The following is a 23,826-nucleotide window of genomic DNA, read 5'->3' on the forward strand; positions in this document are numbered from 1 at the left end:
TTTTTAGTATTGATTTTTGGTAATACATACAGTAAAACTATCATTCCAATAAAATGAAACTGAAAGCTAAACAAATGTTAAGTCAGGATAATGTCTGTATTTCATACTCAGATAGCTCGATGCCGCCTCTATGTGGACAGCCTGCATAACTACAAAATAATGAAAACAAAACTGTGGGCATCTGGTCAACACCAGACAAATTTGTGTTACATACATAGAGAAAAGTTTTCTGTACAATTCTTTACTTGAGATCTATCTTACATTACGCACATTTGATATATTTATAGATAAGTATATACCAATACAATAAACTATTCTCACTTAGTTTTTTCTTCAGTCTGGACTGTGCACACCAAGAACAATAACTATATCGATATATTAGCATTCACACCAACGTACAATTTCATTCTGTTTATTGTAAGCGCGTGCTGCAGTTTTGTCACCACCCACTTGAATTCTGATTGGCTGTCAATGTTTTAATCGCTCATCAGCTGAAAAAAAAAAAAAAACGTTCTGAAAGTGATTCCAATGAAATTGTTTCTCTGTGCCGTTATCATCACAGTTGTGGTGTGGACTTTTCTATTCTTTTATATTTAACGATTTTTAGAATTATACCTTTATCGCTATCGTTAGTCCTTGGTGTGAACGGGCCTTCGCTCTACAGAATTTTTTGGCATAATATTTTTGATAAATATATAATTTTGATAAATATATATAATATTTTTAAATACATCAATTAAATATAATTGTATAAATATATTTAATGTGTCAATTACATATAAATAGTGTTAAGTGACCAGTAGCCATGGAAACCATTCTATGATTGTGACTTACTCTCCAGGTCGGAAATGATGAGGTTGTCATGAAGCTTGACAGCCCGATGCTGCTCGACTTCATCCTCCAGCTCAAAGATGGTCTCCTTCATGTCAGCGATCTCTGTATCCTTCTCCTCTAGCTCAGAGCACTGCTGCTCCAGGAGCCGCTTCTGCTCCGCTAACTGTGCCTGGATATCGACGCGAAACGCTCGGAACTCACCCTCAAGCTATAGCGAACACAAGGATACATGTTAGCAGGGATACATCAGGCATGTAATCAGCTAAAGACAAAACAGAAGGAAAACCTGCAATACATGTTGCAATACAAAAATGTACTAGTTAACCTGGAGATTCAATATGTGGATTCAGGATGTGACAAAAGAAGTATGTCAAAATTCACAGTACTCATAAAAGAGTACGAAAAAAAGTACCTAGATGACCTATGAGATTCTGAAGTGTGCATATGATGGACACTTTAATATCCCATGAGGCCACAGGAGAGGATTTATGAATGGCACTGAAGGACGCAACTGACACTGGTAGGTCACATGATAATGACAACAGACGAATGTAGTTTGTCCGGATTACATTCATACTATATACTTACGTACTTTTTTTAGTGACCATGAAATAATTACTTCTTCAAAATAACTACCTACTCAGAGAGTATGCGATTTCGGATGTAGCCCCTGTGTCCGATTATGCCTACTTTTTTTGCCTATAGTAGGCAAAAAAAAAAAAAAAACAGCGTGTGAAAAGAGTATGTTAGAATTCATAGTATTCATAACAGTAGGCAAATAGTACTAGGATGACCTACTACTTCTGGCGAGATTCTAAAGTGTGCATATGATTGTCATACTATTCAATGAGGCCACAGGAGAGGAGTTGTGAATCGCAGAGAAGCAACGAAACTGACGGCTTAAGTCACATGACAGTGTCAACATGGCAGATGTAGTACGTCTGAATTTCATTCATACTACACACACTCATACTATATAGAACATACTTTTTTAACAGTTGTTAAATAAGTTCTTCATCAAATGTAGCACATATTCAGACCTTGGATGCGGTTTAAGACAAATTAAAATAATCAAAGATATGTGTTTGTCAGTTTCACCTTACTAATTGCCTCCTGTAGCTGGGCAGCTTCACTGCGCGTGTGCCCCAGTTCCTCTTGTAACTGAGCTGCTTTGGCCTCCGCACGCTCCTTGTCTAATCTCTCGCTGTCCAGCAGGTGGCGTATGTCGGTCTTATCCCCTGCATTGTGGATGGAGAGGAGCTGGGCCACTCTCTGCCTCTCTTGCTCAAGTTGGATTCTGCAGCGGTTCAGCTCCACCTGCTCCCCTTCAGACACCACCCTCAGCGCTTCCAACTCCGCTTTGGCGACGGCCCGCTCCCTCCGTTCCATTTCCACAGCTCTCTCTGCCATATGGACACGCTCCTTCAATGCTGCCATCAGGCCTTGGGCTTCTGCATTCTCCTGTTCCGCCATCTTGAGAGCACTGCTTAGCTGTTGCTGCACACCCAGCAGTTGCTCCCGCTCAAAATGTGAGCCCTCGTTCAGCTCGGCGTAGCGCCTCTCCAGCTCCACATAGCGCCCGCTTTTGGCATCTTCGTCATCCTTGGCATACGCCACCCGGTGCTCGTCAAGAAGGCCCCTGAAGTAGTCCAGCTGTCTTCCGTACAGTTCCAGACGCTCCCCTTGTTGACAGAGGGAGTCAACAAGAATGGCGCGCTCCTCGCCCAGGCGTTCGTTCTCCGTGGTCAGCTCTTGTGTGATCTGCTGCAGATCAGCAAGCTCCTGCAGGGTGGCTTGGAGTTCTTCTGATGTGCTGTGCTGGTTCTCCTCCATTTGATGGATTCGCTCAGTCAGGCAGGCCACGGAAACCTCGCTGGTGTTCCCGCTGCTGCCCCTGCGGGAATTTTCCCGGCTCGGTGGCCCTCCTTCTGATTCCGAAGACGATCCACAACCTGAGGGCGCGTCCAGAGCATCATCACTGGAGGTGATTGGCTGGTAGGCCTCACTGCACTCACTGTCCACTGCATCAGGAGAACCTACACGTCTCGGTTCTGACAGAAGGTCCTCGGTAGAGCCTTGGGCAGAGCCTTCTGCGGAAGACGTGCGCAAGCTACCTCCCCTGCTTTCACGCGGACCTCCACTGCTGCCGGAAGCTACAGGCTCAGGACTAAGGGACGGGCAACGCAGACCTTTGTTAGGGCTGTCCAAACGGTGCTCCAAAGAGAAGCCAAGAGCATTGAGGCGATCCTTAAGCATTCGGTTTTCACTTTTCAGCATATTTAGCTCATCAAGGATGCCCTGGTTCTGGTCTTGAAGGAGGAGGAGAGTGGACTCCACATCAGTGGCACTGATCACAGGAGAAACCTCTTTCTCCTGAGGCTGCTTGGTTTCTTGAGAACCTTGTTCTGGATCAGGGGCAAGTTCTTCAAGACCAAGCTGGGCCTTCATACCTCTAAGTTCAGAGCGGAGATGGAGGATCTCCAGGTCTTTGCTCTTGGCTAAGCCCAGCAGGTCGTTCACTTGACACTCCAGCGCTGCTTTATGGCTTATCTGGCTGTCTGAGCGAGATTTGGTCATGCGAGACTCAGTTTCAGCTACAGTATGGCATCGTGACCGCTTCTGAGGCATGGCATCAGTGGGTCCGGCGAGCTTTTTGGCAGTACCGGCTCTGGTTCGATCTCGCAAGTTCTCTCGGGTCGTGCCTGGATCCTTGGCTGTGGATGACATGGCACGCCTTCCTGAAAGACCTACTGGAAGAAAAAAAAAAAGTTGTAAGCTGAAACATTCCACAACTACATAAATATTATGGACATTTCATTAACGGTGTTGTGGGTATCAAAGTCATTTTGCAACACACTTTTTCTTTAACATCTTCAGAACCAAGGTAAAGGCTCTGTATTGTGAAAAGCGCTATACAAATATACTTGATTTTATTTGATTTGATTTAATGCTTAGCGCTACCTGAACTGGTCTTGGACCGGGTCTCAGTGCTGCTGGTCTTCTGAGAGGAGGTTCCTCTCTTGTTTCTAGCAGTAGTGTTACTGTTGCTAATGGACACTGCTCCACTTCCTGCACTGACCGCTGGGAGATCATCATTGCTCTTTGCCTGGTTAGCATGCAAAACATTAAGTTAATGATCTGTTACAGACAAAACACAAGCTAACATTTTTACCTGGCACTTGGTTCAACATTATGATAATGATTAAAAACATGTTTCCAATTTCTCCATACTAAACAGTTACCTTAGACAGTGGAGCTGCACTATGGGTTTTGTTTGTCATCTTGCCACCCGTGCCCATAATGCTGCTTCCCTCTGGTCTGCCTGGGGCCTTAGTGCCCGCTGAGGTTCTGGAGGTGGCGGCCGTGGGCTTGGTCGCCTTTTTCATGCTTGGCTCCAAGTTCTTGATACATTTACAGCGTAATCTAAATAAAGGATGCAGACGAGGAGTCGTTTGGATAAATTTGGCTGTATTTACGCAGATTCAAATGGAACTAACAAAAATGCGAAACAAGTTTATATTGGATGACAATTTAAAAAGTTACACTTTATTTCGATAGTCCACTTTAGACATTCTACTAACTATAAGTCACTTTTCAACTACATGTCAACTAACTCTCATTAGAGTATTAGTAGACTGTAGTAGACTGGAAGGTTATGGTTAGGTGTTAGGGTTCGGGTTAGGAGAATAAGTTGACCTTGTAGTTGCCAAGTTACTTATAGTCAGTAGTCCACTAATGTCTGTTGGGGGACCAACAAAATAAAGTGTTAGCAGATATTAAGCAGACAGTCTACTAATACTCTAATGACAGTTAGTTGACATGAAGTTGCAAAGTACTTGTAGTTAGTAGAATGTCTAAAGTGGACTATCGAAATAAAGTGTTACCATTTAAAATACCCCACTCCTTCAGAAAATACAAAACAGTGTTAAAGAAAGAAGTTTCTGAACATTATGGCATGCAGTGCTAAGTAAACCCAGCCATAGATAAAAATATACATCACAAAGACATCGCTGCCACATAATTTATTCTTCAGACCTATCTTTTTGCTCAGTAGCATTCAATAGCATTTAATCATGCACAACTTTAATCGAAATATCTCATTACCTTACTCCAGCACTGGTTATTTTCCTCGGGGAACACATTATGTACAAGTCTATGCTTTTGCTTTTAGACAGTTGTAATGTAACATAACGGTCTCAGAGGACTCTATTTATGCAGCTTCACACACACTGTAAACTCAGACACTTTAGGGGAAAACAGTCATTGGTCAGTGTTTGAATGCACACAACACTGTGTGATTGGAGGAGAGTCAGAAGAGGATGGAACTGCCTCTCTTATCACATCATCATGGGTGGAGGCCAGGCCCGCTGGAAGAGCTGACCAACTGCGTCAAGCCTTAAAAGGCTTTAAAAGTCTAGAGCAACAAGGCTAGGTCTGAGGCTAGAAAAAACACAGCAGCTCTATGAATTTATATAGTAAATTTCCCTTCACAGTATACTTGTGAAGAAGGTCCACACTAGTAATATATATAATCATCTATAATGTCTTAATAAGCATGCAAAAATACCATAGCACATCTATAAAGGTTAATTAGCTATAAAAATCATAAATTTAAGGGCAACAGAGATCTAGAAGTAAAGTGTTGATGTACTAGAAATCAAGAACCAGAGACTCCAGTGCATGCTCGAGCAGCTAGTGAACTCTGACACTTTACTTGTCCCTATGTGGTCTCTCTTTGCAAATCGAAACTACGCGATTTGGATACTTTGATGTCAAATAGATGAGGAATGCCCGGATTGACACCAGCCTAAACACCCCCATTTTTTCGAACAAGCCTTTTAAGTTGATATGTTTGAAGAGGAGTCAAAACAAAAAGCACCACACCCAACTCCAGACCACAACTCTCAGTTCTCATGCTTACTGAAAGAACATAGACATCCATATCGTTCATATTTAAATACAACGAATGTGCAAATTTAATGCTAACTTCCATTATAGTGATAATAGTTTGTAAAGAGAATAAAACTGAAATAAAACAGAAAATCCAGTGAGTGTTTCTTAACAAGCATTAGCAATGAAGTTGTGCACAACGGTAATGGTCACTTTCTTTCTCAGTAAAATAATAATAAAAACGTAATTGTACAAGCCCTAAAGGGAAAAGACACTCTGCAGTAAAATACTTCAGCGGAGCAGTTAGTTGCCTGAGTTAACTTCCAACTTGAGAGGTCATGGCGGCCAACTTTCTATCAAACACAAAACGTTCCATCCAGACTTGATTTCAGTGTTCAGTATGAAAACGGCTTCCGGGCATTTGCACAAATCTGAGCGCTGAACCGCAGCACCCCAACACTTCAACACAGAGTCATATCCATCGACACGCTTCTAAAAACAATTCATAGACACACAGCCTCAAACATGCGGGACTACACAAGCAAATTCATATCGGGTAACAAGAGAAACTCAAAAATAGCCAGTGGAAAATGAAATCCATTTTAAATATTTCAGGTGAAAACATAAAGAATCACACTCTATGACTCCAAAATTAGTCTGTCTAGGCATTGGCCAATGGGAAAGAGGTTATAGAAATACTTTCAAAGCTTTTGAGGATGGGGGTGGGTTTCTCTTTCAACTCAACTCTGACTATGTGGAGGAATTGTGTGACTTTCAATGTCTTTTGGGGTCAAGGGTCATTCCAGGTACATAAAGAAGCCTTTGATCATCTGTTCAGACCTTTGATCATCTGTTCAGACGGTGGTCCTCAACACAGATGTTCAAATAAAAACAGAACCTGTATAGGGACAATAGACTGTAAAAAAGATGGACGACGCATTGTAGAAAAGTGAAGCCACCAATGTCCCAATATGACACTGACATATTGTGCTGATTACGGAACCCGGGTCTGCACAGTAGCGAGTGTGAGGTGGAGGTCCCACACACAAACTTTTTGGCTTCACTTTTCAGAACTCGTGCAGCACACTTGATAGGAACAGATAGAACACTTTACTACAATAAAACAAAATTTCAAAATGTTTCAAAATTCTGAAAACGTAAACATTCCGAAACTACGCTTTTCTTTAGAGCCCATTCACACAAAGAACAACAACTATAACGATAACTATAACTGAAAAACTTATCAATCAGTCTAATTCTGTGAGAATATGAAGTCCACACCACAACTATACGATAAAAACATTGACAGCCAATCAGAATCCACCTGACTTTGAAGAGCTTGAGCATTTAAAGCAGTAAAAGATGTGACTGTAGCACGTGCTAATATAAACAGAATGTTATCGCCCGTTGGTAGGAATGCGATGCTAATATAGTTATTGTCATACTAAGTTATATTTCTTGGTGTGATTGGGCCTTTAGACTTAATGGTCATGTTTAAACTTCCTGCTGGGTGGTTAGTTTACTTTGAAAGCAACAGAGTGTGACGGTGCCTTAAATATGTGCAACATGGTGGGAAAGTTATTTGGCCCTTGTATAGTGCAGGATGAGAAAATGCATCCAGTGCTGTGGGTAAAAAAGAAATAAATGGACCCTCTCTTCAAAATAAATTAAATAAATCTGCGAAAATAGGAATATAAGACAAAAATCCTAAAACAGCAGTGCACACACACACACACACACACACAAACAAAAAAAACAGATGTTGTATTGCAGAGGGAGATCCATGTGGTAAAGACATTGGTCTGTCCGCATCTGACAGGAAGGCCACAGTGAAGTTCGGCCTTTTTTCTCGAACATTAAAGGAAAGCAGACCTTGTGGGGAATAATACGAAGCTTTTGAAAAACAAAAACTAATTCTCTCGAGAGGGAATCCAAGCAGGACAGAACAGTCCAAGCATCTCTAATGGCCCACTAAACGGTGACCACAATCCTGACCTACTGACGCTCTGCCTAAACAAACCGTTTGATATGCAAATCAGGCAAGATGGTCCTGTGAAGTTCAAGGGATTCAATTTCTTCACCATATCTCTCGAATTCCGTGTTTGGATTATTCTTTGGGCTATTTCAGACACACATCTAATGGAAATTCCTTGCAGACCTGACGCAGCAGCCGCTTGTTAATTGAGCATCAGTATGAAGCCTGATGGGAGGAATGTGTTTGTTTGGACAGTTGATTACACATACACACACTGAACAGTCTGCAATTATAACAGCAGGAGGTCGAAACCTGTAAATAAGCTATAAGCCTATATAAAAAAAAAACACTAAACGGCTCATAGTTAGGAAAACTAAAGTTTTTTTTTACCATCAAGTGAGATATCAGTCCAAGGGTCTGAGACATAAGAACCATGACGCTACTAATAAGAGCTTCCATTCAATGAAATCATTCCTCTGAGAGCTGCTAATGTGATCAAGCAGAATGCAGTCAGCTCAAGAGAGGTACAACTGGGTCAGTGTCTCTCCGCCTGGTCCACAGGACGTCCCACTGGGCATGCAGGCAGTCGCTTCCACCCAAATCTGTTAAAACCAATACGAATTTCTAATGAAGCGCTCATACAAGGACCAAAACATATGAGAAAGATAAAGAAAAAATTGAGCTACTAGAAATGTTTCTTTGACTTCATAAGTATCGTTTTGAAATTATTAAAGTTAACAGGAAACAGGTTTCACAACCCCTATTTCCGATACAGGATATTTAGGACGGGATATGATTTTATTCACCATGAATTGATTGGATTGTGAAAAGGGACGTTACATGGAGCGAGAAGGTTGAAGGGATGTTTTTTGTTACATATAATAATGTTTGAGTGTTTGAGATTATAAAGACTAGCGACGCACTGAAATTTCGACAACCAAAAACATTCAGCCAAAACAGCAGAAAAAAATAATTTAAAAAAAAATCAGTTTCGGCCAAAATAGTTCTAAAAGATCGAAATCATCAAACGAAACATAGTGCTTTTGACTGTCAAAGTCTGGTTCAAACTATGTGAATAAGCTAAAACTCAATTCAACACCATGCCAGCAATACCACAGCTATATTCATGGGTGAGAAAAAGTGAAAGATATAAAAAGTAAATAAATAAATAAATAAATAATATAAAACAGCAAAATAAAAAGGCAAGTAAAAAATAAAGTTTATCTTTGATAATAATTCTATGACTAAATCTGGTCTCACCCTCAATTAAAAATCTTTTCATGAGAATCAACTGAAAAGTAAAGAGTCCTAAAGGAGTTCAAGAAGTCACATCATAGTCCATCAAAATATGCTCTGGCAAGAGGGACATAAGCTACAAGTTAACATCCCAGCAGCTCGGACGCACTAGAACAGAAATACTTGCTAAATTAAAACTTTAATTTTTATTGATTTTGATGATTTCAATCACTGCTGAGCTGTGGGAAGTGTTGACTTCTGAATCTGAACGCACTAAAAGTGACATGAATCTGTTACAGACCAAGAAAAATATTCCTCAAGTGCCCTTCCCCTAAAAAAACTAAAATTCACATACAGTAGGCCTACTTCATGCAGCCCAGTTAATCAACAAGCTATGTTTTTGAGAGAAATCTTTAATAAAAAAGCAAAGCAAAAAAAAAAAAACTATAACAATCAGAGAATTCCTACTGCAATCATCCTTTTTACAACCTTATGCAAAATGAGGGTTTTGCCATTTCCCATATACTCTACCCTGAAGCACTCCCCAAAATGCTTTGGATGTTTGGGGGCGTTGGGTTGACTGGAATGTGCTGCTGCCTGCTAGAATCAATTCAAAACAGCTCATCAAATGCCTTCATGGGAAAAAGCTATGGATGCCATAGACTCAGCGGAGACTATTCCCAACAACATTAAAGGAAATCTTCTTGCCATTAATGACACATTCTGAAGATGGACTGGAATTTTTCTTTTTAAATAACTGATACAGACTTCTAATTAACTCTATGTGTAGTTGGCAAAAAAAAAATATTTTGAGAAGTTGACATGTCCTGTGGTGTGGCATGCTATACACGTAAAACAATTCTAAATAGCTTTCCATAGAATACAATTTTTATTAATGAATACATTGTATCTATTCAATAGGATTAAATCAATATGATGACATTTGACAGAAGTGCTCAGATGAGGGACAGGCCCAAAATCACCACTTAATTAAAGTGGATGACAATAGCTTGTCAAACATATCTAATAAATCTCACTATAAAAAAAACCTTGAGATTAGTGGCTTTTAAACTTTAAAAAAAAAAGAGTCATGGACAACCAAAGTGTGTACTGTATCCATGACACTGTCAGCTGATATTAGGATACATAATTCACATATCATGCATAAAACTTACTTATCTTATGACAAATGCAACATTACTTTTCCATCAAGACATAAACTTGTCAAAGCAAACTGCGACCGTAGGCTATAACTGATGACATCAAACGAAAATACACTGGCAGGATACATTGTTATAATTACCATATATGACAAAAGTTTTAAATTCTCCCGGTGGGCCTAAATCACTGTTTCCCGACACAACTGACCACAATCAAACTGAGACACAATTCAGAAGAACAGAAGACAGATTTACTTAAATGACATTTTACCTTGCGCTCCTAGATATCGGAGAACTTCCTAGGGTGTATCCGAATGAAAGCAAGTTGACGTAATCATTATAGAAAACGAAACAAATGATTTGATCTTGTAAAAATAAATAAATCTCAGTTTCCCGACTCCCCGGCAGCGGAGTGATGCAAGTGTTTCCCAGTCCTACTACCAAGCCTAACGCGACGTGTGAAGCAGGGAACAATATTCGGCCACGCCTTTTTTAGTAACATTGCTATATTTTTCAAAATAAAAGTATTAGACAAAATTTGCTTTTCTTGAAGATTGGTATTAATAACTAAAACGTTAAGCAGTTATATAGGGTGGTGGAAGAAGAGGAAATAAATGGAGGATTGTTTAGTAACTTCAAAAACAATTGCTTTTTGTAGAAGTATAGCAGTAAAGTATAGCTGGGCCCAGGGGCGTAATTTGTGGGGGGGTTGGGGGAGATAACCCCCCCAATATTTAAATCTATGCATTACAACCCCCCCAATATTTATACCATGATCACATGAAAAGGAGGCATCAGGAGGCATACCCAAACTTCAACCCCCCCAATGTTCAAACCAAATCTACGCCCTTGGCTGGGCCACTAAACAAAGGTTGCAGAAGACTAGTATTACAGTCTTCAAGCTTTAATTCAGTTAGTTTATTCTGTCACTTTAAATGAAAAGCTTAGCTACAGTTAATTAAAGGCAAACATTCTCTTTCATTAGTACACTTACCTAATGTGTGATTGTAATTTAAAGAAACTAAAAACTACACATTTAAGTGTATATCATAGTTAACCTCTATCTGTTAACATCAAGTGATATACCTGCATAAAAAATGTACTTGGGGAGCAAGTGGGGAGGGAATTAAATGATATATTAATTTGCACAAAAAAACACGCATCTCCTTCCTTTATGATTTCTGGCTTCACAAGAGTAGGCTTTTTGCGTGACGTAGTTTTATCAGCCGCGCGCTTTGTAAAACTAAAGACATGTGAATGCAAATCTGGGATATTTGGTTTTTTTTTCGTATCATTGTTTGTTCATTGTAAGAGATACAACCTTGCTTCACTTCCCTGAGCTTGTAGTTATATGTAAGTTCTGCAATAAAAAAATAAAGGCATGTAAAACATACATAGACATAACCTTCTGAAAAAAGCATTGAAGCGTATCAGTGTAACTCTTGCGTTTATATCTAATCTTATGTCTGAGGTTTAGTCTTAGCTAAATATTTATAAACATTGATGCATGCATAATTTCCCTCAAAATCCATAGGCCTATCTTCATCAAAAGTATTCTGCCAATAACACAGTAAGCACCATCAGATACAAAAGAGCAAATATCTATAAATATATAAACACTGACAAATCTGGCATTCAGGTCAATTAATGCATTACTGAACTGATATCACAGGATTTTTCAAACCGGTTTACAGCTCGATATTTTGGATTCAATCTCAGAGCATGTGTAACCTTATTCAACTAATATCAGGTTAAATGTGAAATATGGTGTCAAAGATATGAATATATATGAAATAATGGTGTAAAATATGGGTAAAGAGATAGGACAACAAAGAAAACATAGGACTGGACTTGATATTGCTTTAGAAAGGCTGTCTAATCTTTGTCACTCAGCAGCATGATGGATGGGACAAGTTTTTTTAGAGAGATTGTTTTTAAAAGAAATGAATACTTTTATTCAGCGAATACGCATTAAATTGACCAGTGACAGTAAATGCATTTATAATGTTAAAGATTGCTTTTTCAAATAGCCTAAATACGGTTCTTTTGAGCTTTCTATTCATCAAAGAATTCTGGGAGAAAAAAGTATCGTGGTTTTCACAAAAAATAGGAAATAAAACTGATAATAAGAAATGTTTCTTGAGCAGCAAATCAGCAATGATTTCTGTAGGATCTTGTGACACAGAAAACTGAGTAATGATGCTGAAAATTCAGCTTTGCTATCACATGAATAAATTGAATAAAATATTTTCAAAATATATTAAAATAGAAAAACAACTGATTTTAAATTGTAATAATATTTTCGAATATTACTGGGGGGGTTTTACTGTATTTTTCAAAAACAATGAAAAATCGTACCACTTTTGAATTATAGTTTTATAACCAATGTTCGATATTTAATTTCTATATCCAGAGCTGCATACTTTTATAAATCCTGTTCTGTGCACTAATATAATATTATATTATATTATGGAGGAGGCGTGGCTCTTAATTCTTCTAAAGCGCGTTCCAGGGACGGCCAGAGGGGGCGCGCATGCGAGCACAGTGGCGGGTGTCAGAAAAGAGGAGGCGCGTGGTGTGATACGCATCTCTCATTTGAGTGTGTGTGTTGTATGTGTGGAGGGGAAGCGCAACACACGTTGTGATATTCGCACTTCTAAACTGAGCTAGAACCAACTTTATTTCTCCTTCTTTCGCTTTCCTCGAGCGGAGGAGGACGTTCCGGAGTTTTTGTTTCAGGAGTAAGAAGGCAAATCCTCGACTGTGGGGGAATAATGTCGGCGTCGGCGGCGAAAGTGAGCCGAAAGGAGCAGAACTCGAATCACGACGGAGCGGACGAGACCTCGGGTAAAGTAATGGCGGCCTCCTGCGCACCGCCATTTTCAGTAATTTACACCTCTTGCGTTTAAAGCACGAATAGCAATTTTAATTATTCGCCTAGTTTTTATCTTAATCTTTAATAAAAGCCCGAACCTGTGACCATTTAATCCAACATAAGTCGAATTTGAGTTGCAATTTCAGTAAAAGGATGCCGCGCGCACCGGAGGCCATGATGTTTCCTCGCGCGACGGCTTTATTGTGCCACGCGCGACGAACATTGCGCTCGCGCGCCTTTTGGTTTATCAAAACTCAAATTTCCTGATTATTTCCACTTATGTGCTCGAGCGTGTCGTTTTAAACCCGTAGTGACTCAAATAATGCATGCGTTGTATTGAGCCCATATTGTGTGCTAATAGGCTAACTGGTTATTGTGTCTACCCGCCATCATGAGCCATTCCCACATGTGTTGCTAAACCACGCTGCATCACATATCACCGTAGACGTGTTTTCATGACGCTCAAGTGGGTCGAAATTACTTTCTGAACTGGTTTAACTTTTAATGCACGGCGGTAATGTGTATTCATTGAGAGAACGGTAAATGTGGCCCAGCGCGTGGCCTCCACCGTTTAAACCTCGCGGCCTCGCGCAGCTGCTGCTGAAACTACCGGATTGAGCTGGTCGTCCGGTGTTACACCTAGCTTTGACTTAAACTTTTTATTTTTTGCTTTAACTTTTCCATTGTGATTTTTTAAATTTATTTATTAGATCAAACTAGCATAAAATAATGCTGCTTTTTGTCTTGTGATTTACGAAATGCACCGTGTTTACTTTGTTCCTATTATATATATATATATATATATATATATATATATATATATATATATATATATATATAGTTGCATTTGAGTAACTTATAAAGTCTTATAAAGGACTGAATACGCGTGCTGTTTTATCCCACTACATTATATAACGCATGAAGAACATGGTTAATAAGTGATTATTTTATTGCATTTCAGAAAAAGAGCAACAGGAGGCAATTGAACACATTGATGAAGTACAGAATGAAATCGACAGGTAAGCTTACCGGTGCCTCTGAAGTATCGTTTGTAAGTGCACATCTAATGCATTTGTTTAATGCTGCTTCTGTTGCTTTCCACAGATTGAACGAGCAGGCGAGTGAGGAGATTTTAAAAGTAGAGCAGAAGTACAACAAGCTACGTCAGCCATTCTTCCAGAAGAGATCAGAACTCATAGCCAAAATTCCAAACTTCTGGGTCACAACATTCGTCAACCATCCACAAGGTCAGATATTGAAACCCATCATTGGTGTTATTAAATTTGGTTGGTTTGTCTATATATTCAATTCTAATATATTGTTTTTGATTTGACTAATAGTCTCAGCCTTGCTCGGTGAGGAGGATGAAGAAGCACTTCATTACCTGACTAGAGTGGAGGTCACAGAGTTTGAGGACATCAAATCAGGTTACAGAATAGATTTTGTAAGTAAATTATTTCAACTTTTCTTCTGGTCAAATTTAAAAGAAGTGCACAACTAAATTGCCTGACCTGTAATTTTAAATTCTCTCCAGTACTTTGATGAAAATCCATACTTTGAAAACAAAGTCCTCTCAAAAGAGTTCCACTTGAATGAGAGTGGTGACCCATCTTCAAAATCCACTGAACTCAAATGGAAGACTGGAAAGGTGGGTAACAATTTTTCTGGGTTAGTTTTGGACTAATGCGGTTCCTGTTTTGGATGTCTATTAACCAATTATGTATGATGCAGGACCTGACGAAGCGTACTGGACAGACACCGAACAAGGCAGGGAAGAAAAGGCAACATGAAGAGCCAGAGAGCTTCTTCACCTGGTTTACCGATCACTCTGACGCAGGGGCTGATGAACTCGGAGAGGTCATTAAAGATGACATCTGGCCCAATCCCCTGCAGTACTACCTGGTAGGAAATATTATTATTATTATTATTATTATTATTATTATTATACGCTGGTAAACACTTGCTGTAATGACAGTCAGAACTTGTATTTAACCTGTCTCTCTCTTTCTGCGCTCAGGTGCCTGATATGGATGATGAAGAGGGTGAAGGTGAGGATGATGACGATGAGGAAGAGGAGGAGGGTTTGGAGGACATTGATGAAGAGGGGGATGAGGATGAAGGAGAGGATGATGAAGAGGATGATGGAGAAGACGGTGAGGTGAGATACGCTTTATTCAAAGCTTTGGCTTTACTATGAAGGCAAATTATACAATTTATGGTGCATTATTATACATGTCTGTTAGTGTGGTTTACGACATGGAAATTTTATGTAAAGTATGTTGCATTTATTATTTGCATAAAATTCAGAAACTGACACGGATCACAAATCTTTTTTTTTTCTTTTTTTTCTCTCTCTCTACCTCCCCTTTTCAGGATGATGGTGAGGACGACTAAAGGCTGATAAGGACATATTCCATCACTTGTACCTGTTCTTTCCTTTTTGAAGTCATCCTCCAATCATGGGAGCAAAAAAAGCTTTGTTTTTATTTTTTTATTTTTTTTGTGCTCCATGTTCTGTTCTACTGAAGCCTGTCCTGACCATGTCTAAACCCAGTTAGTTCCCTGGACATACAATACCTTCATTGGAAAACTAGTGGCATCTCGTTGCTCTGAAGCCTCTTGCGTCATCTTTAATTACAACCATCTCCAAAGACAAACACGAAATATTAACAATCTGCACGTCATCCTCTGTAGACTAAACTGAAGTAAATAGCAGTTTATATATTAAGTATATAAATGAATTTTTTTTCTTTCTGTGAATGGTTGTGAGTTGAAGTAATAAGCCATGGTGCAGTGATCTAATCATAGCGTACATACCTAGCCACTTTTTTTCTTTTTGTATATTTTCTTTAATGCAGAGGTGTGCCCCAAAGAGTTGACACTGTTTTTCCTATGTGATAATATTGGACAAAAGGAAAGCACCAGCTAGCTCCTGTCACCTCTTGTAAATGATTTGGGGTCAATATCAGGGTATGGCAGTTATTATTGTTGACAGTTCAATGGGGTCGGGTGGGGCAAGTGGGCATTTGACACATCAACATTTGGGTTTATGTTGATTGACTTTTCATTGTAATGTTTTACAGACACCCATGAGGTTTGAAACATTTTTAATAAAAACAAAACACAAAAAAACTTCCTCTTGTAATTTTGAGCTTGGCTAATTAAAGGATTATTTAAATGAGATAATAAAGCCTGTAGAATCTTAAAGAACTCTATAGCTTGTCTTTTCTCCACCTGTTTTCTTTATTGGAGATATACAAATGAACACATTTGAGTCAAATGTGTCTATGTAGTTTTATTTTTAACATATTGTGATTTTTAACATTGTGTTTTGGTATATCTTTGAAAGTTTTTGAATTTTATATCTAACAGGTTTTTCTAGACAATTTAGCGTAATTTTGAGTGGTTTGTCACCGAGTAGTCATGACCGTAGGGTTAATGTTGGTACAAGTACTGAGTTATTGCAGACAGGTCATTCATACAATTTATTGCCGTTTAATTCTTTTATGCATAGAAATGCATCCGTTACCTTTGCTGCTTATAATTGCTTATAATTAAATTGTTTTGGGTATAAAATGCAAGTGTTTAGATATTTAAGTCATCTTGATTTATTATACTGATTGATATATTAAGCACTATCATTACATTTTCATGAATGGCATGTGAAAATTTAAAAGCATTTAAATTTTCATAGTTTATAATTCTGTGTTGAGTTACTGTCCGCCTCATATTTTCCTGATACTTTAAGAATTATGTATTGACAACATGGATAGGACATCAGCCTTTCAGTAAAAAAAGAAAATAATAATCTGATTTTGTGATGCTAATTATTTATGGTCAAGCATAACATACTCCAGTTACAGGAAATACAACTAATTTAATCATTACAAATTATGGTGGCTTATTCACACAAATGTAATCAATGAGTCCACCATGGCACATCAAATGAGAACTTCGGATTTTGACGGTGAGAGGAGGAAGCAATCCATATCTAAAATGAAAGAGTCTACATCTGAACTTGAAGACTGAATGAAATGTTACTTTGTGTGTCAATGAAAGTATGAAATGATTAATTTATGTAATGTTTTCAGATGTTATGCTAAATCCTAAAGGTACAACAATTTTCATGGTCTTTTGTAACTTTGTAAAGTGCATTCATTTTTGGTAAGATTTTTTTTTAAAGGATAACTGAAAAATAATCTAAAATGTGAAAAATCAATCATTTAAATGTTATTTATTTAACTTTAAAAGCATGTATCACAATTCGGTGTCTTGTCCACCCTCATGTATTGATGTTTTCTTATATATAAATCATAGTTTAATAATATCAGCAAAAATGTGTTTGTTGTCAATGAACTGATATAGAAATGTTTCTTTCAGAAACAAGATTAGTTCTACTAGTTACGCATTTATTATCTTAACAGATCACATGACATTTTAGATCGCACACATATGTGAAAATGTTCTGTGATCAGTAATGTAATATCAAATAAAAACAAAAAGAAAGAAAAAAGTATTAAAAAGTTTATATTAGACGTTTGATGCTATTGTTCAACAGGGTTTGTGGCAGTCAATTATTTACAATGTATATTTTTAAACAATATAACTTATTAGAAATCAACAGAGCAGTCGTCGACACGTTCATGTGTGTTTTTTATGAAAAAAACCTTTATCAACTAGATTTCTTTCTTGGAAATGTTCAAAGACCAAAAGGCACCGAATTGTACGAATGACCCAGTACAAAGGGGCCTTTATCAAAATGAAAGTGCGAAAAATAGGTTGACCAATCAGAAGCTAACACCAGTGACGTTAGGCACACAGACAGCGCAACGCGTCGTAATCTGAAGACCACGCCCACCAAGGGGAAAAACAAACCAACCGTCTCCATTGACTTTGCATTGCGAGAGGCTGCCTCCTTGTCATTTCTTGCTTCTAAGAAAAGACAGAATAATGCCTAAAAGCTGCTATGTGACAAGGTGTACAGCAAACAAGCTAAGAAACCCAGAAATAAGTTTTCATAAGCTGTCGACCCCAAAAAACGAGCGTTTGAGGACATAAAAGTGGATACAGGCTGGAACGAATGGGTAAATTGTGGGATCCTGACACTCACTATGCACTAAAAATACACTACGTGTGCAGTAAGTTAAACATTTGGTCACTGGTGAGTCAAATATCCAAATGTCAGTTTTATATATTACATTTCTGTAAGATAAACTATCCTGTGTAGCCGATTACGGTCTCCTCCAGCGGGCGTACGTTAGTTCTCAGAGTAATGAGACACGTGACGCTCTGTCTCAACTGCCTGTATCCACTTTTATGTCCTAAACACTCGTTTTTGGGGGTCGAGAGCTAATAAAAACTTATTTCTGTTTTTTTTTAGCTTGTTTGCTGTACATCTTGTCACACAGCAGCTTTTAGGCATTTTTCTGTCTTTTGTTAGAAGCAAGAAATGACAAGGAGGCAGCCTCTCGCAATGCAAAGTCAATGGGGACGGTTGGTTTGTTTTCCCTCCAGTGTGGGCGTGGCCTAAATGCGCTCTGGCTCTATTGATTGGCTCTCGGTATCTATGGCAGCGCAGTCACGGATGTCACATCCAGGATCATCATGGAGGAACGAACTGCGCTATACAGTGGCCAAACACAATAAAATATCTCACAAAATTAGCGATGCTGTTGTTTTCCCCCATCATAGAAGCAGATTTGGATTCGTCGAACACATAACAGTCCTTCAATATGATGAAAAACCGTTTGCTTTATAAAAAATAATCGCTAGCTCCCAGCTAACTGTAACGTCTTATTGAGATTAAGAAGAGCATTTTGTACTCTAGCTTGCTGGCAAACTTTGAACATGTTTACGGATGAAACCCTTGACTTAATTGGTGCTGAATCGACATGGAGAAAGTCACATCAGCAATCACAAGAATCAGTAAGTTAACAACTTCTCAAACCAGAATATTCATACGCTTGATGAAATATCAGTCGTTTTGTGTGATGTGTATCGTGTTCGTTTTATTCCTGCCCAGAGAAGCTGTCAAACTCTTCCAGTTCACACAGCAGAGGCTAAAACTCAAGCCAAAAATGTGTTGGAAAACAGCACCCAGACACAAGACCAGATCAGCCAAACACTCGCCCTAGATCGAGACATTTCGGACTTTCCTGGATTGGTGGAGTTCTTGCGTAGAGTTGAAGACGTGGTTATCAGAGAGCTGGTGAAAAACTCCAAGAGTCACGCTTTTGATGGGTTTGAGGTGAACTGGGAGGATCAGAATGAGTCGGTGAGAGCCTTGAATGCAGTATTAATAATGGATTATTAAATAGTAAATTATGGAAGCTTGTTTCCACCACAGAAATTTGCTATTGTGAGTTATAAAGTCGAAATTGTGAGATATAAACTCGCAATTCTGAGAAAAAAAAAGTCTAAACTGGAAGATATAAACTCGTAATTTTGAGGAAAAACAGTCCGAAATGTGAGATATAAACACACAATTGCTATTTATAAAGTCAGAACTGAGATATAAACTCATAATTGTGAAAGAAAAAGTTGCAATTGCCAGTTATAAAGTCCGAATTGTAAGATATAAACTTAGTATGAATTGTGAGATAAAAAGTTGCAATTACCTTTTTGAATTATCTCACAATTCTTACTCTTTTCTCACAATTCCAAGTTTTTGTCACAATTCTGATAAAAAAGTCTGATTTGTGAGATATAAAGTTCAAATTGTCAGATATAAACTGACAATGGCTAGTTATAAAGTCAGAACTGAGATATAAACTCGTGATTGTGAGGGAAAAGTTGCAATTGCGAGTTATAAAGCCCGAATTGCAAATTATAAACTCACAATTCTCAGAATAAAGTCAGAAATTTGAGATATAAACTCACAATTAGGAGAAAAAAGTAAGAATTTCCTTGTTAAATTATATCTCACAAATCTTGACTTTTTTCTCACAATTTCAATCTCACAATTCTGAGAAAAAGTCTGAATTGTGAGAAATAAACTCTTAATTGCGAGTTATAAAGTCAGAACTGCAAGATATAATCTCACAATTCTGTGAAAAAGTCAGAATTGTTAGAAAAAAAACACAGTTGCGACTTAAGTCTAAATTGCAAGATATAAACTTGCAATTGCGAGAAAAAAAATAAGAATCGTGAGATAAAAAGTCGCAATTACCTTTTTAAATTATATCTCACAATTCAGACTTTTTTCTCGCAATTCCAAATTTTTATATCACAATTCTGAGAAAAAAAGTAAGAATTGTGAGCTATAAACCTGGAACTGCGAGAAAAATATAGAGCTAAAAAGTGTAAACAAGCTTTCATAGTAAATAGTAGTAATAATTGAGTTAGTTAAATTAGAGTTTATGTCTTCGTGGGAATTTCTTTCACAGGTGTCCTGCATGTACCGTCTTCGGCATGTTGATGCTCAGGAAAGGGGTCTGCAAGTCACCAGTGTGTCCTGGAACTGCACTGGCTCAGTCATAGCCTGTGGATTTGGCCGGTACCAGTCCTTTCCTCATACAAATACATAAAACCACCTGCAGTGTTTATAAAAGCAGTTTTAATGATGTATTTCTGGGGGTAGCATGGATGATGGTGATTGGAGTAATGAGAAGGCTTCTGTGTGCACGTGGAACCTGGACCGGCAGAACCTGAACCCAATGCGGCCAGACGTGATCATTGATGTGGCCACTCCCATCATGTGTTTGTGCTTCCATCCTGTGAGGCCGTCTGTGTTTGCTGGTATGGACACGTGTTTAAAAAACGCTTTTAAGATTTGACACATATCTTGTCAATGACACATACATTTATAGGTTTATATTTAATCTCAAAATGGAAAATATAAAAACATAAAATGTGAAGTGTTTTGCATAAAGACATTGAATTAAATTGAAGGAAATTTTTGGCATTGTGAAATCATTTTTATCATGTTAGTTAAATAATATGGAATTAAATGCTTTTTTTTCTTCTTCTAGCAATTTGTCAATATTAGAAGCAGTATAAAAATAGCACTATTAAATATAACATATAGATATACACTAATGTTCGAAGGTTTTAGTTTTAGAAATTAATACTTTCATGTAGCACGGATGCATTAAGTTGATCAAAAGTACTGTAAAGGATTTTATAATGTTACAAAATATTTTTATTTCAAATAAATGCTGTTCTTTTGAACTTTCTATTCATCAAAGAATCCTGAAAAAAAAAAAAATATATATATATGAAGCAGTGAAGCAATATTTGATAATAAAATGTTTCTTGAGCAGCAAATCAGCATATTAGAATGATTTCTGAAGGATCATGTGACACTCAAGACTGCAGTAATGATGCTGAAAATTCAGCTGTTATCACAGAAATAAATTACAATTCATGAATACATTACATTTTACATTTTTTATAAATATATTACAATAGAAAAGTTATTTAAAATTGTATAAATATTCCATAATATTATTTTTTTCCCCTGTATTATTAATAAAATAAATGCAGCCTTGGTGAGCACCAGAGACATATTTAAAAACTATTAAAACATCTTACTGACTCCAAGCTGTTGAACGACATTGCATTTTTTTTAATGTAAATTAAATTTTTGCAAAAGAAATTTGCTTAATTGTCATGAAAATAATGCAACAATGGCAAAAATCTAAATAGGAAATAGACTAAGCATCCTGAAAAGAGCCATAAGAACCAAACATTTATCAATAAATAAGTCTGGAAATCAACCGTCTCAAAAAATCGAATTTGTGCAAGTGCTATTCTCCGAGTACTCTGAGCCACTTTTATTAGGGACAAATACCTTTTAATGGCTCATTTCATCAAGATAATTTCCCTTCTTCTTTATTGTGGCATTAGGGGGGCTGTACAGTGGCGAGGTGGTGGTCTGGGACACCAGCCGCTCACAGGACCTAATTTTGGCTCAGACGGGAATGTCTGCAGACACCCACCGTGAACCAGTTTATCAGGTATAGAAACATTTATGACATGATGAACAAGCATTCAGTGATATATGAATGCACAGTATTCCTACGTGTAAACAGGTAAACTGGGTCCCAGGAGCTCGCCGAGGGGAGTTTGTTGTTCTGAGCGCCGGTTCAGGAGGAAGAGTTCTGTTGTGGACTATTGATGGAGCCGAAGCCAAACTCACCTTGACTTCTGGATATGCCTTTGTCCCACAGCAAATGCCTCAGAGTGGAGCAGCAAGCAAAGTGGGTGTCATAATATGGTAAAATGATATCTGATCCTAGCTAAATCAGAAAACATGCAGATTTAAAATAAAAAAAGTAATATAATTGTTCGATTTTAGGATTAAATATGACCTTGACGGGGTTTTTTTTGTGCAATTCAACCTAATAATGCTTTTGATTCTGTCCCTGAAGACCCGAGGTAGCACCACTATAGGAGTAACCTCTGTTGCACTTTCCCCGTGGGACCTGGACACATTCTTGGTGGGCTCAGAAGGAGGCCTTGTGCTCAAATGTTCCTTCAGCAGTGGGACAGTAGCAGCAGTGCCCCCTGATGGTGAGAGCGTGACTCTGCGCAACCCAATGCAGTTCTCTTTCTCACCACGAGGGGGTCCTATACACTCAGTCCACTTCTCACCCTTCCACAGGTGAGCGCTGTGCTATTTTCCTGCACTGTGTTTTCTACTTTGTGTAATACGTACTTTAAGGCTAGTCGGCAGTAATTGTAACATCTCTGGGTGTTTCTGACTTTAGGAATCTGTTTGTAAGCGTCGGGACAGATGGTTTAGCTCATCTGCACAGTGTGCTCCAGCCACACCCCCTGCTGTCTATACGGGTGTCCGATTCATATGTGTTTTGGGTGAGGTGGTCACCTACACGCCCTCTAGTCTTTGCTGCAGTCACAGGACAAGGTGGGACGTTTGTAATTATCCCATATATATATATTATATATATATATATATATAGTAAAATTAAAGCATGATCTCTGATTTTTATTTCAATTACACGTTTAATCATTTCTAATTTAATTTTACCTCTCGCAGGTTTGGTCCAAATGTTTGATTTGGGTAGAAGGTCTTTAAGGCCAACCTCCACAATTGACCAGAACACAGGAGGTCAGCCAGCTTATTGCCTGGAGTTCAACCCCAAACACACAAATCTGATGGCAGTGGGCAATGCAGATGGTAGCGTCAACATCTGGCAGCTCAGTGCGGAGTTAACGGAACAAGGTGCGAAGGAGACGGCAGTACTGGAACAGCTGGCCAATGAGGTGACAGACTGAGACTGTTCAAGAATTTATAATGTATTGTAACCTGTATATATGCATTTCATGTTAAATTTATGTATTTATGCTTATGCTCCAAATAAAAACACAACAGCAACACTTTCCAGTTATAACCAGTAGCGTTTATTAAAGCACACTGCAGTCTTGTGGGTGATGTTACAGCATATCCTCTCTATAGGTGTGTTAAACAAAGCAAAGCACTTAACAGCTAAAACAATCACAATAAAATGCAGACAGATCCACTACACTATTATCAGTGAAGCATGAGGAAGTGTCAGATAAATACGCAGGGTTAAGAGTGATAGCAAGATACAGATATTGCTATACTGGATGCTATAGAGAATTTTCATTTCAGATCCATGCAGTTTGGCCTTGTGTTATTGTGAGGGGGAAAACGCATCCCGATTGGTCACTGGCAGGCGGGGGGGGGCGGGGAATCAGTTGACGAAAAGCGAGCGGGTGAATTCCACAAAGTCGAAAGCTGACGGGATCTCGCGGCCCTTGCTGTCCAGGTACGGCTTCATATGGGAAATGCAGTAGTCCGCCTGTTCCTTCGTCAGGTTCTGTAAACACAGAAGGTCATTAAGGTCATCTTTCTAACACCAAACATGAAG

At 38.4% G+C, this 23,826-nt stretch overlaps 4 protein-coding genes across 13 annotated transcripts in view; 2 read left to right on the top strand and 2 right to left on the bottom strand.

The window, feature by feature from the left end:
• Positions 1-10,529, bottom strand: part of specc1lb (sperm antigen with calponin homology and coiled-coil domains 1-like b) — a 28,796-nt gene extending 18,267 nt beyond the window's left edge. The window contains exons 1-5 of one of the 3 annotated variants that reach the window (XM_084136726.1): positions 10,367-10,529; positions 4,077-4,257; positions 3,796-3,940; positions 1,933-3,584; positions 835-1,042 (exon numbers count right to left, since the gene is read on the bottom strand). In XM_084136726.1, the coding sequence (XP_083992852.1) occupies positions 835-1,042; positions 1,933-3,584; positions 3,796-3,940; positions 4,077-4,220 (2,149 nt within the window). In that variant the 5' untranslated portion in view covers positions 4,221-4,257; positions 10,367-10,529. Of the gene's footprint in view, positions 1-834; positions 1,043-1,932; positions 3,585-3,795; positions 3,941-4,076; positions 4,258-4,938; positions 5,054-10,366 lie in introns of those variants that run through there. The other 2 variants (XM_084136725.1, XM_084136724.1) reach the window with 2 other exon arrangements.
• Positions 10,530-12,638: 2,109 nt separating this feature from the next.
• On the top strand, positions 12,639-16,239 carry setb (SET nuclear proto-oncogene b). The gene is made up of 8 exons (XM_084137077.1): positions 12,639-12,942; positions 13,932-13,989; positions 14,075-14,217; positions 14,311-14,414; positions 14,505-14,618; positions 14,702-14,872; positions 14,988-15,128; positions 15,344-16,239. The coding sequence occupies exons 1-8, from the start codon at positions 12,870-12,872 to the stop codon at positions 15,362-15,364; spliced, it is 825 nt and encodes a 274-aa protein (XP_083993203.1). The 5' UTR covers positions 12,639-12,869; the 3' UTR covers positions 15,365-16,239.
• Positions 16,240-17,822: 1,583 nt separating this feature from the next.
• Positions 17,823-23,314, top strand: dync2i2 (dynein 2 intermediate chain 2). The gene is made up of 9 exons (XM_084137498.1): positions 17,823-18,895; positions 18,993-19,244; positions 20,356-20,465; positions 20,550-20,707; positions 21,818-21,927; positions 22,003-22,170; positions 22,342-22,574; positions 22,681-22,838; positions 22,971-23,314. The coding sequence occupies exons 1-9, from the start codon at positions 18,818-18,820 to the stop codon at positions 23,207-23,209; spliced, it is 1,506 nt and encodes a 501-aa protein (XP_083993624.1). The 5' UTR covers positions 17,823-18,817; the 3' UTR covers positions 23,210-23,314.
• Positions 23,313-23,826, bottom strand: part of sptan1 (spectrin alpha, non-erythrocytic 1) — a 35,234-nt gene continuing 34,720 nt past the window's right edge. For all 8 annotated transcript variants that reach the window (XM_084137494.1, XM_084137490.1, XM_084137493.1 and 5 more), the window contains one exon: positions 23,313-23,775. In XM_084137494.1, coding sequence (XP_083993620.1) covers positions 23,650-23,775 — 126 coding nt within the window. In that variant the 3' untranslated portion in view covers positions 23,313-23,649. The remainder of the gene's footprint in view (positions 23,776-23,826) is intronic.

The sequence above is a fragment of the Abramis brama genome (genome assembly GCF_963993115.1).
Source record: "Abramis brama genome assembly, chromosome: 15".
Classification (NCBI taxonomy): domain Eukaryota; kingdom Metazoa; phylum Chordata; class Actinopteri; order Cypriniformes; family Leuciscidae; genus Abramis; species Abramis brama.